Source organism: Schistocerca piceifrons, chromosome 4 (genome assembly GCF_021461385.2).
Source record: "Schistocerca piceifrons isolate TAMUIC-IGC-003096 chromosome 4, iqSchPice1.1, whole genome shotgun sequence".
Lineage (NCBI taxonomy): Eukaryota > Metazoa > Arthropoda > Insecta > Orthoptera > Acrididae > Schistocerca > Schistocerca piceifrons.
This window is the reverse complement of record NC_060141.1, coordinates 147,970,145-147,987,433: the sequence shown is the minus strand read 5'-3', so window position 1 is coordinate 147,987,433 and position 17,289 is coordinate 147,970,145. Positions and strand designations below refer to the sequence as shown.

Sequence of the window (17,289 nt, the reverse complement as noted above, 5' to 3'; positions counted from 1 at the left end):
TCGGAGATCCGAACACTCTAGTGAAAGATGTTCTAGTGAACAGTTCAGAACACTGCCCCCAACTATACACTAGTAACTCCAGCCGATCACCACAACTACAAACCAGGAATACGTCCAAAGTCAGTAGCCAAAGGTCACACGAAACACCGCACTCCAATTTGCAAGAAAACAATTTGTTTCTGTTAAATTTAGTCCAGTCCGTCGCTTTTTTTCCAACACCATCTCGAGCTAGTTAACACCCCCACGCTCTGCTCGGAGACATATTTCTATCGAACAAGTACACGTTCAGCAATCCGCGACATTCGGCGAGCAAAAAAGCGTAGTTCCTGAGCAGAATTCGACTCCTAAGCATTGGAACACACTGTAGACTTTCCTTACCGAAAAAGCAAGCTAACTGATCGCGAAGGATCACCAATTCCACACTTCCCAAATGATAACCGCTTCAAAACACACACAAAAAAATGCCCCACATGGTCCACGACTCTCATCTCAACCCAAGCATGACACCGTCACAAGACTTCACTCTAAAAGACACTAACTTTTTCGACCTCTACTGTGGCGGCAGGTACAATCGCTAACCAGTAATGCCACAAGCTCAGCTGCACTCTTGTATTATTTAACACACATCACTTGTTTACGGCCTTCCATGTTTCTGAAAAGGGTCCTTTCACCCAGATATACTAAGGATTAAATGATAAATATTCACAAATGTCAAGTCAGCTCAGTATTAGACAGCGTGTTAAAAGAAGTGTTCCATATTTTGATAGGCGTTAGTGTGGACCAAAACAAGACAAAAATTTTCTGTACAAATGAGCTGTAAAACGTGTATCTTAACGGCTATGAGCACTTGCTCATCTTCACTATTATGAAACATTTTTTTCTACCACAAGCTCTTTGCTATTACGAACGATCTACAGAACGTAGTAGACAAATGTGGACACATTCCTTTGTTACTGTCCATGGATACAGCATGCAGTAAACATCTGTTAGTGTTGTTACTTTAAACCATATTCGGAACCTGTGTAAGTGCAGCGCATATGTTAGTTTTAATCGAACCAGGCCGTACTATAATAGGTTTGTCAAATAACTTTACCTCGTAGTCTTGTAAGAGGCGATCAAAAAGTTTCCGTTCGAAAGCCGTACAGTCCAGAATCTGTATGCCATTCACGCAAAATCGCCATGAGCATTGAGGCAGTCATCCTACCGACGCACCAGGCTGATGATACCCGTTTGATAGAACACCGCGGGAAGAGGTCCGTAACTGCCTGCTGCTCATTCTCGTCCCACAGGAATGGTCGACCCTTCAACGCCTTTTTTTAAGGGACCGAAGGCGTGATAGTCGCGTGGGGAGAGATCAGGGCTATAGGGCGGGTGCTCGATTGTCTCTCACTTGAATTGGCGTAACTTTTGCGTTATGACATTTGCGACTTGGGGACGTGGGTTATCATGAAGCAGCAGCACCCCTTGATGCAGTTTTTGATAGACATTCCGTCCCATACACATTCTTCATTGTCCGAGATATGTCTACCGGTATTCGTCCTTCGGCAGCGAAGAAAAGAATAACAGCACATTGGTCTTGTTTGGGCACATTTGGTAATAATGACGTCCTAGTTCACGTTTCCGCATTTACCGCACGCATGTCGGAAAGACACGAATGCCACACTGATCCCCTGCCTATATGTCATTGCTTATATACCCGCATCGGAGTCGCGCATTATATGGTAAATGCACTTAACACCATAGTGGAAGCGTATTATTATTTTCCAGCATGCAGGACATAGGATTGATAGCTACTTCAGTTTGTCATACTATAAAATAAGATCGGCAGAGGTCTCGCTGCAGTGGTAGCACTGATTCCCGTCAAGTGACCGAAGTTAAGTGCTGTGGAGCTTGGATAACACTTGGATAAATCACCGGCCGGGTCTGCCGGAAGCTATTGGCAAGCGGGGTGTACTCAGCTCTTGTGAGGTCAGTTGAGGAGCTACTTGACTGAGAAGTAGCGACACCGGTCACGAAAACTGACAGCTGCCGGGAAAGCCGTGTGCGGACCACATGCCCCGCCGTATCCGCATCCGGAGAGGCGTAAGGGCTGTGGATGACATGGCGGCCGGTAGGTTCCATTGGGCCTTCATGGCCTGTTCAGACGGTGTTTGTATAATATCATGACTGCAATTTCCAGTGTGGAATAATACGCATTCATTATGGTGGGAAAGACAAAGAGAGGACCACAATGTGAAACTATTTGAAAAAGTAATCAAAACACAGACTGATTACATTAGAAGCAACGTATACGCTGCATATACTCAGACCTGTTAACACGGTTTACAGTAACTGCATGCTGTATCCACTGGCAACAGAGGAACGCACACTCATTTGTTTACCGCATTCTGTAGTTCGCTTTTAATCGGAAACAGCTTGCAGTAGAAGATATATTCCACAGTATCGAAGAACTCACAGCTCTGAAGGAATACATTTTAGAGGCCCTGTTTACGGGAGTTTTCGTCTTGTTGTGGATCATACTCAGAGCCGCTGCTAGGTGTTTTGATTCCCTAGGAGAAAATTGAAAAAATGACGTCGCCCTTCACCACCACCACCATCCAATGGAAGAGCAATACAGATCTATTACACTTTTAATCATTAAACTAAAGCGACCAGCCGTCCTCATTTTCTGGGGACAGTCCTCATTTCAACTAATACACGACAAATGATCTGCACAGACAAAAAAAAAAAAGAGGGACTGATGGAGGTATGGTATCAATGCATAACATGACCAGAAGCCAGCGCAGGACTACCGCACCAACGCTCAGTACAGATGGATGAAGGTCATATTTGGTTTATTTCCATTTTCTACTCACAATTAGAAGCGGCTGCTTTATTTTTGAGGTTGGCTGAGGCAATGTGTTCACTTTCGTCAAAGCCAGTTAAGTAACTGTTCGATATGCTTTTGGATACAATTCGGTGTTTTAATTTTTCCTCTTTTTTCATTTTTACTTCAAATGGTTTAAATGAGCACTATGGGAGTTAACATCTGAGGTCATCAGTCCCCTAGAACTTAGAACTACTAAAACCTAACTAACCTAAGGACATCACACACACCCATGCCCGAGGCAGGATCCGAACCTGCGACCGTAGCGGTCGCACGGTTCCAGACTGAAGCGCCTAGAACCGCTCGGCCACACCGGCCGGCCATTTTTACTTCTCATTTGATGTTTTTTTTTTTTTTGCTGTTCGATTTGAGATAAATTTTTTCTGCTCTATGCTGCCCCTAATTTTTTGCCACCCTAGTCGTCTGCCTAGTATTGCCTAATGGGAAAAATGGCGCTGACCATACTACCACCTCTCAAAATATAGATACACTATTTTAACACCTCGTATAATTTTCTGTTTGTTACTCATATATCGGTGGACAAAACTGTGACAAATATTACGTGGTACTATTTCAAAAAAATGTGTATACAATCTGATACAGAAATTTCGATGTGTTAGTATCCTTATAAGTGAATATGTCCTGATTAATAACAAGCTGCTTTTCGCGAGCGGTTTCCTATTGAGCTGAGTACGTCTCCAGGGTTGACTCAAACTTCGTCATTGTTTTCAGGTTCGAGCCGCAGCCTGGCACAAATTTTCAACAGTCGTAACGTATATCTGACTCCAGTTTCAGCACTTGTGACCTCCTTTCGCTTATGTCATTTCTTGTGATTGTGTCTTTTTGATTTAACCCCCAGCCATCCGTTTGATTTAAGAGACTCTGACGCCCCTCTGGGGTCAACAGCAGAGCCCGGGATCCCCCGCCGTGTCACTGCCCCGTGCCTCGCCATCGACGCGTCAGCGCGGTCAGGCCAGCGGTGGGCGGACACGTCTCTGGTGTGGCACGGAGGCGACGCCCGGCTGCCACGCCGCCGCAGAGGCACGTCCCCACGCAGCTGCTGCAGTGTCAGCATCGCTTCCGGGAACAGCGCCGCCGCAAGCGGAGACCGCAAGCATCCGCAGGCCGCAGCCGCGCCTGTTGCCCAAGCTCACACACACCGCTGTTCCTGCCGACTGGATTCGGTCTGGTGTCACGCGCGCGTAGTTGTGGTGGTGGGGTAGAGGTGGTGGTACCATATCTACTCCCCATCCCTCCCACCAAACATATACACTACTGGCCATTAAAATTGCTACACCACTAAGATGACGTGCTACAGACGCGAAATTTAACCGACACGAAGAAGATGCTGTGAAATGCACATGACTGGCTTTTCAGAGCATTCTCACCAGGTTGGCGCCGATGCGACACCTACAACGTGCTGACATGAGGAAAGTTTCCAACCAATTTCTGATACACAAACAGCAGTTCACCGGCGTTGCCTGGTGAAACGTTGTTGTGATGCCTCGTGTAAGGAGGAGAAATGCGTACCATAATGTTTCTGACTTTGATAAAGGTCGGATTGTAGCCTATGGCGATTGCGGTTTATCGTATCGCGACATTGCTGCTCGTGTTGGTCGAGATCCAATGACTGTTAGCAGAATATGGAATTGGTGGGTTCAGGAGGGTAATACGGAACCCCGTGCTGGATCCCAACGGCCTCGTATCACTAGCAGTCGAGATGACAGCCATTTTTCCGCATGGCTGTAACGGATCTGCAGCCACGTCTCGATCCCTGAGTCAACAGATTGGGACATTTCCAAGACAACAACCATCTGCACGAACAGTTCGACGACGTCTGCAGCAGCATGGATTATCAGCTCGGAGACCATGGCTGCGGTTACCCTTGACGCTGCATAACAGACAGGAGCGCCTGCGATGGTGTACTCAACGACGAACCTGGGTGCACGAATGGCAAAACGTCATTTTTTCGGATGAATCCAGGTTCTGTTTACAGCGTCATGATGGTCGTATCCGTGTTTGGCGACATCGCGGTGAACGCTCATTGGAAGCGTGTATTTTTCATCGCCATACTGGCGTATCACCCGGCGTGATGGTATGGGGTGCCATTGGTTACACGTCTCGGTCACCTCTTGTTCGCACTGACGGCACTTTGAACAGTGGACGTATTTCAGATGCGTTACGACCCGTGGATCTACCCTTCATTCGATACCTGCGAAACCCTACATTTCAGCAGGATAATGCACGACCGCGTATTGCAGGTCCTTTACGGGCCTTTCTGGATACAGAAAATGTTCGACTGCTGTCCTGGCCAGCACATTCTCCAGATCTCTCACCAACTGAAAACGTCTGGTCAATGGTGGCCGAGCAATTGGCTCGTCACAATACGCCAGTCACTACTCTTGATGAACTGTGGTATCGTGTTGAAGCTGCATGGGCAGCTGTACCTGTACACGCCATCCAAGCTCTGTTTGACTCAATGTCCAGGCGTATCAAGGCCGTTATTACGGCCAGAGGAGGTTGTTCTGCGTACTGATGTCTCAGGATCTATTCACCCAAACTGCGTGAAAATGTAATCTCATATCACTTCTAGTATAATATATTTGTCCAATGAATACCCGTTTATCATCTGCATTTCTTCTTGGTGTAGCAATTTTAATGGCCAGTGGTGTAATATATAGACTATACACTACCGGAAATAATTAGTATACCTTTTAGAGGTTTCTAATTCACACAAGACTTATTACTGCAACAGTGCATGTGCAGTACATGAAATCATCACATTTACAGATCAATAGCACAAGCGATTCTGAGGTACCATGTGTCGACTCGTGCTGAAATAGCCATATTAGTACGTGGTGTAGCCTCCATGTCCGACAATACAGGAGCTGACACTGACATCCAGTCGATCGTGCGGATGGCGAGTACTGTCCCGGGATACGTTTGCCATGCCTATGCGATCTGTTCAAGTAATTCTCTAGGACTTGGTGGTTGACGAGTCGCACGAGTCACTTTTCGTCCCATCGTATCCCACACATGTTGGATTGGAGCCAGGTCTGGAGATCGTGCTGGCCAGTGAAGTTGCTGCACGTCTCCAAGAGCACGTTCAGTTTCACGGGCAGTGTGTGGGCGAGTATTATCCTGTTGGAACAACACATCACCTTCCCGTTGCAAGAGCGGCAAAAGAACGGTTCTAACAACATTCTGCACGTACCGAGAGCTGGTTAGCGTCCCTTCCAAAATCACCGAAGGTGAGTGAGTGTTGCAGCTTGTCGCACACCAGACCATAAGATCTGGGGTGGCGCCATTGTGTCTTGAATGAATGGACTAAGAGACAGTGCTCACTAGGCCTAAGTTGGACGCGAAAATGACCATCACTTGCTTGCAGTCAGCTTTCACTGCTGGAAACCATAGCACGCCATTCCATCTTCCAAGTGATTCTCTGACGGGACCAGTCGATCCGTGCATGTCGATGCTGTCGCGTGAGTGGAGGACGGGCTAGAGGGGTGCGTGGCCGTAGTCCCACTGCTAATAACCGATTCGCAACGGTTCGTGTTGGCAAGTCTGGACTCACAAATCCTCTTATCTGTGCTATGCTAACTACGATTTGCCACTGCTGCCTTTACAATACGACGATGCTGGAGAACTTCTGTGCTGCGTGTATGGTCAGAACCCGTCTACGGATGTGTGGATGTTCATGTGACCACCGACAACAGCATCGTTGTGTAACTGACGCCGCACGTCCAACTTCGTGGCAATTCCTCCGAAAGGACCATCCCGCCACTGGGAAGGCCACAGTTAAACTTCTTTCAAATTCGCTCAGTTGGCTGTAGAAAGCACGAGTGCGTCCCCGTGCCATGGTTGCCTGCTTGCTTCGCACGTTTGCACCACACTGAGCATTCCCTATTAAAGGGTAGACATGGATGGCGGTCTGGTAGTTATGTCACTATGCTATCTGTTGGCGAACGAGGTTGAAACTATTATCAGTACATCTACCATACCCCAGGTGGCATATGCTGCCATCGGATAAAAATGGTAAAGAGTTATATTAACTACAAGCCACCCGTAACGCGGTACACTCTTCAGTTGGCTGTGTGAGCTCCTGTTCACACGGATGGGCTTGCGGCGTGATCCGTAACATTGTAGTCAGGTAAAGGCGAATATTCACAGGCTGACCGCATCTGCTATCAACAACGAATCCGGCTGTTCGTAGGTCCACAAGTGGAACGGGCAAACGACGGAAGTTGAGGAAGAAAAGACGAAGGGGAAAACCCTCTACTAAGGAAAAAAGTAACGGGAATACTGGCTTCCCAGATGACTGAAAGAAACAGTATTTCTTTCAATTACACGTTCAAATAAGCAGAATGTGTGTTTATACTCTTAGTGCTAAGTGAAATACTGACAGTAATGGGCCAAAAATTCTCTTTTACGCTGTGTAAATTATGACGTCGAAGTTTTGAAAGTTCGTTAGTATTATTTTCTTCATTTATAGAGTATTAATTCTGCTTTTAGTACGGGGTCCGCTGTACTCGAGGTTTGGTAAATTTCATTGACCATTGAGGCCGGATGCTCTTCCCGTCGACAAGTCGTCAGTTACCTAAAGGGAGCGAAGTCGTGCGCACCACCTGTTTCTCAAAATCAAAGTAGTCCCACGCTCAGGGAACGAGCATAAGGAAGCAGAAGCCCATCTATGCAAGCCACCTGTTTGAATCGTGGAAACTTTGTTCAGTGTATGGTAGTACTTTAACTGTTTGCATATCGTCTTTTTTGAGCCAGAAATTGGGGATCAGCGCAGCATTGGTCTAAATGAGCGAGGGAAGTCGGCTAAGATCCCACATTCATATTGAGCGGTGCACCAGCCACAGTCGTTAATCCGTAGCACTGATTCGATCTTGGTCTGAGTTCCCTTCGTCACCCGCAAGCTAGCGTGCTGTGTGTTAGGCAATGTGAACAAGTAGTTTGTTACCAATACAGTTTTTAAGTTAACTGCATGGCATGTTTTCAAATTTTTGGACGAACGCTTTTCAAGTATTTCTCTGAATTCCACTTTCTTGGAAGTTGCGCCAAACCGAAATAATGAGTACTGATATAAACAGATTATTATTGTCATATTAAAATATAGTTCGTATATTTTATTGTTATTACTATTAAAAAATGAAGTATCTGTGGCAAGTAAAAAGTGGGGATGATCGCAAGTAACATTTTCAGGGAACAGGAAGGGGGTAGTGGAGGGTCACAAGAAATTTTAGGGGAGGGGGCAAGTTCGGAGATTCCCTTGATGCCGTTGGCTGCGCAGTAGCGCCCGATTACACTCTCCGTCACTCTCCACCTCTTTCTTATTCTTTACACTGCACTACTCTCCAAATGCACTCATGACGTATTTGGACGAGTTAAATTTAAGACTCTTCTCACGCACTTCGAAATAAATGAGAGTCAGATGGTTGCAAATAAAGAAAGTATTCGTGATGTAGGTTACTGAACTCCGAGGAAAACATTCTAGCGAGGATTGCTGTACGTCAATTCTAAAATGATCACACATTCATAACATTACGCAGCTCAGTTATTCATCACAGTTACTCGCTCCACACATCGTCACACCTGACTCTAAGTAAGAAGGGCCCCATCATTTTAATACGTCCCACGAATGTTTGCGAGAACGAAAGAACTTCAGCCTTCGAAAGAAGGAATGGCTGTCTACTGGAAAATTCTTAACGTATGAAGAGAGGCACAACTCCTCGATTTGGCTGAATAATTTTCAGTGAATAATTATAGCGTTAATGCGAACCACAGTAAATCGAATACTATATCAATTTCGACAGTAGTCTACAGTATTCACTTCTATCCGAGATACTAAGCCAATAAATTACAGGAGATATATTAACGCTAGTGCAAGCAAAATTCCTTCCAGCTCCACCTGTGTGAATTCGTATATTGAATTACAATATCACTTACGCAAACACAAAATACTACAGATAATGTTTTGCCTTAATCCATTATAAAACTTATTTTCTGAAAAGCCAAAGATTTCATTGTAGCACAAAATTCATGTTTCTCTCAAGAACGATTTTCATCTATTCAACACATGACAAGTATCGGAAAATTACACATATTTTCACAGTTCGGCACCTTAAATGCGATACTTGCTACGCTTAAACGATATAGCAGACCACTTAAAGCGGGCATAGCGTTTGAAATATTTCAGTACAATTTTTAAGAATGAGAGACATCAGATGAACCGGTGTAGTAGATAGGAATGACGTACTAGAAGGAATAGATAACTAGCCCTTGGAAAACACTAGGCGCAGACACAATAGTTGGAGATGTGCCAGTGACGCCAGAAATGATAAACTTGATACTGGAAGAAGCTGTAGAAGACAAATAGTGCCGAACCAGCTAAACATTATAAGATGTAAGGCAGATTGTCGGGGTCCTGATTAAAACAGCACTGATCCTCAAACGAAGGAATCCGGGTTGTGGTCGCGGAGTGAAACAGTTTAAACCCACCAGAGATAGCCAATATTGTTTATTTTTCTCCTCAAGTAAATGCAGTTAAAGTTAATTTCAACGACAGTCTTAATACTGCATTTAATGTTACTACGACATTTAATGAAGAAGATTTGTTGTGCTAAACACACCAGTCTCTTAATTCCCTGACAGCTGAAAGGAAACATGCAATTTGAGGTAAGACAGCTTTTCTCTTATCTGTTACTAGTTGTTTCCGGTCGCTGTGTAACCGGCAACACGGGCGTCGGCCGTTACGAGGCAGACAGACGGTCAGCGGCTATCACGGCCAACCATCTCCACCACTTTAAGTGCACTCCACTCAGCAGAAAGAAGCCTTTCTCAGGGTATAAACATCCCTCGGATGAACAACAGATTCAGATCTAGCACTCTTCATATGCAGCGTGTATTTGCAAGAAAATAGGGATATCTTAGGGGCACTCGTTGATCTGAATAATTATGAAGGTAATTCACAATACAAATACACTGCTGGCAATTAAAATTTACTACACCACGAAGACAATGTGCTACAGACGCGAAATTTAACCGACAGGAAGAAGATGCTGTGATATGCAAATAATTAGCTTTTCAGAGCATTCACACAAGGTTGGCGCCGATGCGACACCTACAACGTGCTGACATGAGGAAAGTTTTCAACCGATTTCACATACACAAACAGCAGTTGACCGGCGTTGCCTGGCGAAACGTTGTTGTGGTGCCTCGTGTAAGGGGGAGAAATGCGTACCATCACGTTTCCGACTTTGATAAAGGTCGGATTGTAGCCTATCGCGATTGCGGTTTATCGTATCGCCACACTGCTGCTCGCATTAGTCGACATCCAATGATTGTTAGCAGAATATGGAATCGGTGGGTTCAGGAGGGTAATATGGAACGTCGTGCTGGATCCCAACGGCCTCGTATCACAAGCAGTCGAGATGACAGGCATCTTATCCGCATGGCTGTAACTGATCGTGCAGCCACGTCTCGATCCCTGAGTCAACAGATGGGGACGTTTGCAAGACAATAACCATCTGCACGAACAGTTCGACGACGTTTGCAGCAGCACGGACTGTCAGCTCGGAGTCCATGGCTGCGTTTACCCTTGACGCTGCATCACAGACAGGAGCGCCTGCATGGTGTACTCAACGACGAACCTGGGTGCACGACTGGCAAAACGTCATTTTTTCGGATGAATCCAGGTTCTGTTTACAGCATCATGATGGTCGCATCCGTGTTTGGCGACATCGCGGTGAAGGCACATTGGAAGCGTGTATTCGTCGTCACCATACTGGCGAATCACCCGGCGTGATGGTATGGGGTGCCACTGGTTACACGTCTCGGTCACCTCTTATTCACATTGACGGCACTTTGAACAGTGGACGTTACATTTCAGATGTGTTACGACCCGTGGCTCCACCCTTCATTCGATACCTGCGAAACCCTACATTTCAGCAGGATAATGCACGACAGCATGTTGCAGGTCCTGTACGGGCCTTTCTGGATACAGAAAATGTTCGACTACTGTCCTGGTCAACACATTCTCCCGATCTGTCACCAACTGAAAATGTCTGGTCAATGGCGACCGAGCAACTGGCTCGTCACAATAGGCCAGTCACTACTCTTGATGAACTGTGGTATCGTGTTGAAGCTGCATGGGCAGCTGTACCTGTACACGCCATCCAAGCTCTGTTTGACCTGATGTCCAGGCGTATCAAGGCCGTTATTACGGCCAGAGGTGGTTGTTCTGGGTACTGATTTCTCAGCATCTATGCACCCAAATTGCATGAAAATGTAATCACATGTCAGTTCTAGTATAATATATTTGTCCAATGAATACCCGTTTATCATCTGCATTTCTTCTTGGTGTAGCAATTTTAATGGCCAGTAGTGTAAATATAAGCTCTTGTGTCAAAGGCTGCAGACAGACAGCTGCCGAAAAGGACTTGTTTGCCATTTTGGTCCTTGCTGTAATCGACTGACGATTAAAGTGTAGTTAAAGCCTGAAGTCTACACATGCAAAAAAGTATAAATCGGAGAACACTTTACGTGTTGTCTTAAAGCCATCGGTTTTTTAGTACTATATTCTGACGCCTCGCCAGCAAGAGTGGGTAACACTGTCAGAGATTCACATCTATTGCAGTATTGAGTGGAGCCAGCGACCGGATGTTACACACTGAGGTGACAAGTCATAGGATAGAGATATGCACGCACACACTCTGATCAGTCGAAGTATTATGAACACTGGCCATCGCGACGTTGCATGCTGCCTGGTGGCGTTGTGGGCACGTGACGCGGACTACAAAAGTATGTAAGCGTTGCACACACGGACGGGGGAAGATATGAGCTGCAAATGGGGAAATCCAACGCGATTAGCGACTTTAACAAAGGGCAGATTATTGTAACGCAGAACCTTTGAAACAAGTATCTCAAAAACGGAGCAGCTGTTCGAATCTTCACGCGCTACTGTCGAGAACAGCTTCAGAAAGACAGACGAACAGTGAAACCACGACTAGGCGCTAAATGGTTGGACGTTTACGACTCTTCACAGAACATGGCGTTCGGAGGCATGTCTGCTCCGTAAAATAGGATAGTTAGTGATCTGTAGCATCTCTGCCGAAAGGGCGCATTGCTGGTGCACGCATAAGTGTTTCGGAGCACACCATTCATCGCACATTTCTGAACATGCAGCTCCGCAGCCGGCCACCCCTACATGTTCACATGTTGGCCCAATGACATCATCAATACGATTATAATGGGCACGGGACCACGAGGATTCGACCGTCGATCAACGGAAACGTGTCGGTTCTTCGGGTGAATGGCATTTTTGTTACAAGAGGTCGCTGGTCGTCTCCACAAACGCCGCCATCGAAGTGAACGGCGACTCGAAACGAGCAGCTGATGAGAGCAATATTATGCTATGGGAGACATTCTCCTGAACTTGAAAGCGACCTGTGGTAGTAATCGAAGGCACGCTGACAGCTGCGAAACACCTGCATCCGTTCATGCTTTATGTCTTTAAGCAGTAGAATTGTCCATGTGTCTGAGCCAGAACCACGCTAAAGTGGTTTGAGTAGCATTACAGTGAACTCACGTTGATATGTCGGCGACCAAAGTCGCCTGATTTGAATGTTATGGAATCCATCTGGGTCGCTAACGGGTGCCATTACCGCGTACTTAAATCTGCGGCCCGTTGTTTACCGAATTACATGACCAGTGGGTAGACATCTAATGCCACATGCCACCACAAACGTATCAACAAACTGTCGGAGCCGGCCGGAGTGGGCTAGCGGTTCTAGGCGCCACAGTCTGGAACCGCGCAACCGCTACGGTCGCAGGTTCGAATCCTGCCTGGGGCATGGATGTGTCATGTCCTTAGGTTAGTTACGTTTAAGTAGTTCTAAGTTCTAGGGGACTGACGACCTCAACTGTTAAGTCCCATAGTGCTCAGAGCCATTTCATTTTCAAACTGTCGAATTCCTGATACACAAAATCAGTGATGTACAGTATTTCGTCCCAAAGACGGACAAACAAGCTGTTAAGCAGGTGGTCGTGATGATTTGGCTCAGTGTATACAGATGGCGGCAGTATCGTGTATACAACATATAAAAGGGTAGTGTATTAGTGGGGCTGTCAGCTGTACTCAGGTGATTCATGTGGAAAGGTTTCCTACGTGATTATGGCCGCACGACGAGAGCTAAGAGATTTTAAAAGTGGAATGGTAGTTGGAGCTAGACGCATGGGACATTCCGTTTCGTAAATCGTTAGGGAATTCAATATTCAGATACCTACAGTGTCAAGAGTGTGACGAGAATACCGCATTACTGACATTACCTCTCACCAAGGACACCTTCACTTAAAGACCGACAGCAGCAGCATTTGCATAGTGTCGTCAGTACTAACAGACAAACAACACTGCATGACATAACCGCAAAAATCAATACGGATCGTACAGCGATCGTATCCGTAAGGATAATGCGACGAAATTTGGCGTTAACAGTCTATGGCAACAGACGATTCACTGGAGTGCCTTTGGTAACAGGAACTGGTCAAATGAATCCCGTTTCCATTTGGTAAGAGCTGACTAGGGTTCGAGTGTGACGCAGACACCATGACGCCATTAACTCAAGTTGTCAACAAGGCACTGTGCAAGCTGGTGGTGACTTCATAATGGTGTGGGCCATGTTTACATGGATTGGACTGGGTCCTCTCGTCCAGCTGGACTGGTTATTGACTGGAAATGGCTGTTTGTCTACTTGGAGGCCATCAGCAGCCATTCATGGACTTCATGTTCCCGAACAAAAACTGGCTCTGAGCACTATGGAACTTAACATCTTCGGTCATCAGTCCCTCACTAGACTTAGAACTACTTAAACCGAACTAAACTAAGGACATCACCACGTCCGTGCCCGAGGCAGGATTCGAATCTGCGACCGTAGCAGTCGCGCGGTTCTGGACTGAAGCGCCTAGAACCGCTCGGCCACCGCGGTCGGCTGTTCCCGAACAATTACGACATTTTTGTGGATGACAATATGCCATGTCCGAAGATTCTGGACAGTTCGAGCGCATAATTTGGTCACCCAGATTGCCCGCCATGAATCCCTTCGAACATCTATCGGACATAATCGAGCGGTCAGTTCGTGCACAATATCCTGCAACGGTCACACTTTCGCAATTATGGCTAGTTATAGAGGCAGCATGGCTCAATATTTCCAAAAAATTGTTGAGTGCACGTTACATCGAGTTGCTGCACAACGCCGAGCAAAAGGACGTCGACATGATATTAGGAAGTATCCGACGACTTTTGTCACCTCAGTCTACACCCATGGTGAAGCACACACTGGCAGAAGTAAAGCTGTGAGGACGGGGCGATAGTCGTGCTTGGGTAGTTCAGTTGGTAGAGCACTTGCTCGCGAAAGGCAAAGGTCCCGAGTTCGAGTCTCGGTTCGGCACACAGTTTTAATCTGCCAGGAAGTTTCGTATCAGCGCACACTCCGCTGCAGAGTGAAAATCTCATTCCACACTCCGAGTGTTTCTCAACTTATATATGAAAATCCCGGTTTTCCCAGTAATTTCTAACTTCCAGAAGTCGATTGAAAATCATCCACATGCAAATGTTTTCTCTCTCTTTTAGTGCCGCGCGGGGTAGCCACGCGGTCTGGGAGGCCTTGTCACGCTCCGCGCGGCTTCCACCCTTCGGAGGTTCGATTCCTCCCTCGGACATAAGTGTGTGTGTGTGTTGTCTTAGCGTAAGTTAGTTTAAGTTAGATTAAGTAGGTTGTAGGCCTAGGGACCGATGACCTCAGCAGTTTGGTCCCATAGTCCTTACCACAAATTTCCAAATTCTGTTTTAGCGTCAAGAGTTCTTCAGTTCCACTTTAATCAGCCTATGTTATAAGAGACAGATGCCATTACGAAGTATATACACAGCAATAACTAAGCTGGAATCCCGAGATGCTTTTTCAGAGTTGCCTCGTTTGCTGTTATTGGCTCGCCATCTAAGCTCGTGATGTTCATATACATTCTCTTTGCTTCGAAGGCACCTAATTTTCTCCGCCCCTCTAGTCGTGCAAGCTTTTCCTGTGTTTTATTTTTCCTCCAACCATAGGAATTAATGACATGAAAAAATAAGCAAAGTATAGAGGCTTCACTCAGTGTGAGAGAGTGGAGATAATTCTTCTGCTGAAGACAGCAGCAACCAGATTTTTTATTTGATACTTTGAAAGCTTCCTGGATGCTTTTAACCATAAGAAATTAAAATTAGAATATTTACTTCCGTTTGTTATATTGATAAGCTCGACAAACTGCAGTGAAGGACGACATAAGAGGGATTTTGCATTGCAGGAAGGCTTACTCAGATACTCCCAAGAATCCACCTTCCAGAATGACTCAGGAAACATCTACCTCCTCCATAATACATCTCTCGTAGTTACCATAAGGATATGAGCATAATTATGGCCTATGTGGAAGGATAATAGCTGTATAGATGATCTGAGTGGAATGAGATGAGTCAGGTACACTATGAAACCTCCGCCAAACACCACATCGTGACTTGCGGAGTACTTACCTACGGCTTAAGGTTGTAGAGATTTTTATAATATTTTAGGCAACAACTTCTTAGACATATTTGAATACGCTGGCGTAGCAAGGAACTGGACTTCGATCTTCGTTATTATCGTTCAGAAGCTGCTGAAAACGGTTGATTTCTTCCGCAATTGTGGATGAAGCGTTACGAAACAGTTCGTTTCATTTATGAAGCCATGTGAATGCAAAGAGTGTTTCATTTTTTGCTAAAATTAACCATAATTATTACAATAATGGTCGAATGTGTTCGGGACAACAAGTGTTCACAATTATGAAATGCACGCCATTAACGTTCATACATTGCAAGCATAAAGATAGCTTGCATTCTCTGCCCTGCTGGTAGGGCGCGGTAAGGCTAGAGCGTTAAAGCTTAAGTTGCTGCTCACCTGCATCTGCGCCAGCCTCGAAACGGGGGCGGCGGGGGCGGTGGTGGTGGCGGCACCTGGCAGACCGGGCTGCACCAGCGCCATCTCACGTCCTCTCGTCCTGCAACACGACATCATGGTAGGTAAAATGTAGCTGCAACCAAGTAAAATGCAGTTTTAACACAAACCTTTACATTAGCCAGGCAATACAGATAAAGGTCGAACAACACACCCTTTCAAACAGTGCCTAAAATCGTGGAATGCCTGAGGATGGGCAGGGTCAGCACCAGTGGGGGAAATGAGTGTTTTTGATAGGACACATGTGCACGTCTCTTAACCATAATATGAGCGTGAGCACGTTTTCCTAGAGCACGGTGCTATCGTGTGTTACGAAATAGAATTGGTTACATAGTGAGATTTACACTATTATGTGGGTTTGGTGTTTCGGGTATGTACTTTACGGTCGCATGCAGGTCAGTGTCTGTGTGAATGCGTTTTCCAGAGCACAGTGATATCAAGTCTTCGGAAATCCAGTTGTTTGAGTGTGTTATTTCCACAACTACGTGAGCTGTGTTTTGGTGCTGTACGTTTAGTGTCGCATGCAATCAGCCTGATAGCCCAGTTGCTAGTTGCGTTGTCCGTTAGTTGCATTTGTCAGTGTGAACCCTCCGCTATTAATTGATGATGATGTATCATTGACATTGGCGTCAGAGAACGATGATATTTTATTGTGGTAGTTGTGAGTTCTGTGGAGGCTGTCTATCGGTGAAGAGGTCTCCTGCATGCTGTGCAAGGGGAACGTCATGATCTGTTGGTTGTTATTATTTTGAGAAACTAACAACGTTCCGGGTGTTGTCACACAACCGTTGCTCTTCAGCGCAAGTGGTCCCTGCCTGTTGTCTGAGAGAGGAAAGTGAGGTGGGTTAGATTCTGTTTTAAGTAGCTTGGTTTCTTGTTTCGACTTGTTTTATCTAATTTGTCATAAGAAACTATACACCTGTGGCTGGAAAAAATTATTATTGTCTGGATGTGATTGCTTAGTTTGCTGCAGTTAGTCCGTTCTCAGTAAAAATTTTTTCGAACTGTACTCGACGGTGTGTTACATATGGCATATAATAGTTGCCGTGGTTAGTTCCTACTGTATGTTATGAAGCAGGTACTGCAGCACAAATGGTTTGCCAGTAGCGAATTGCGTTAGTATGCTGACTAGTGTCTAGTTCCAATGAAGGTTATACTTCAAGAATTATTCGACTCATACTAAGGTCGGTGTGGGAAGAGAGAAGCTAATCCCCACCGTTAACGAAAGTAAAATTAGTATCGCACACTAGTGCCGCCTTAGAATAAACGGGTTAGTGCCCAATAACATGCGTAAAAATATTAACGGTTAGTGCTGAATGTTTAGAGATATTTAGTATTAAGCTTAGAACTATTTTAAGCGGGCTATAGGTTTTGTTTCAGCTATGTTACGATTACGCG

General features: G+C 45.7%; 1 protein-coding gene across 1 annotated transcript in view; it reads right to left on the bottom strand.

Moving 5' to 3' along the window:
* LOC124795175 (serine/arginine repetitive matrix protein 1-like) overlaps nt 1–17,289 on the bottom strand; it is a 475,479-nt gene that overhangs the window by 380,164 nt on the left and 78,026 nt on the right. Inside the window, exon 2 of the mRNA XM_047259074.1 lies at nt 15,835–15,934. Within this exon, the coding sequence (XP_047115030.1) occupies nt 15,835–15,918 (84 nt within the window). The 5' untranslated portion in view covers nt 15,919–15,934. The remainder of the gene's footprint in view (nt 1–15,834; nt 15,935–17,289) is intronic.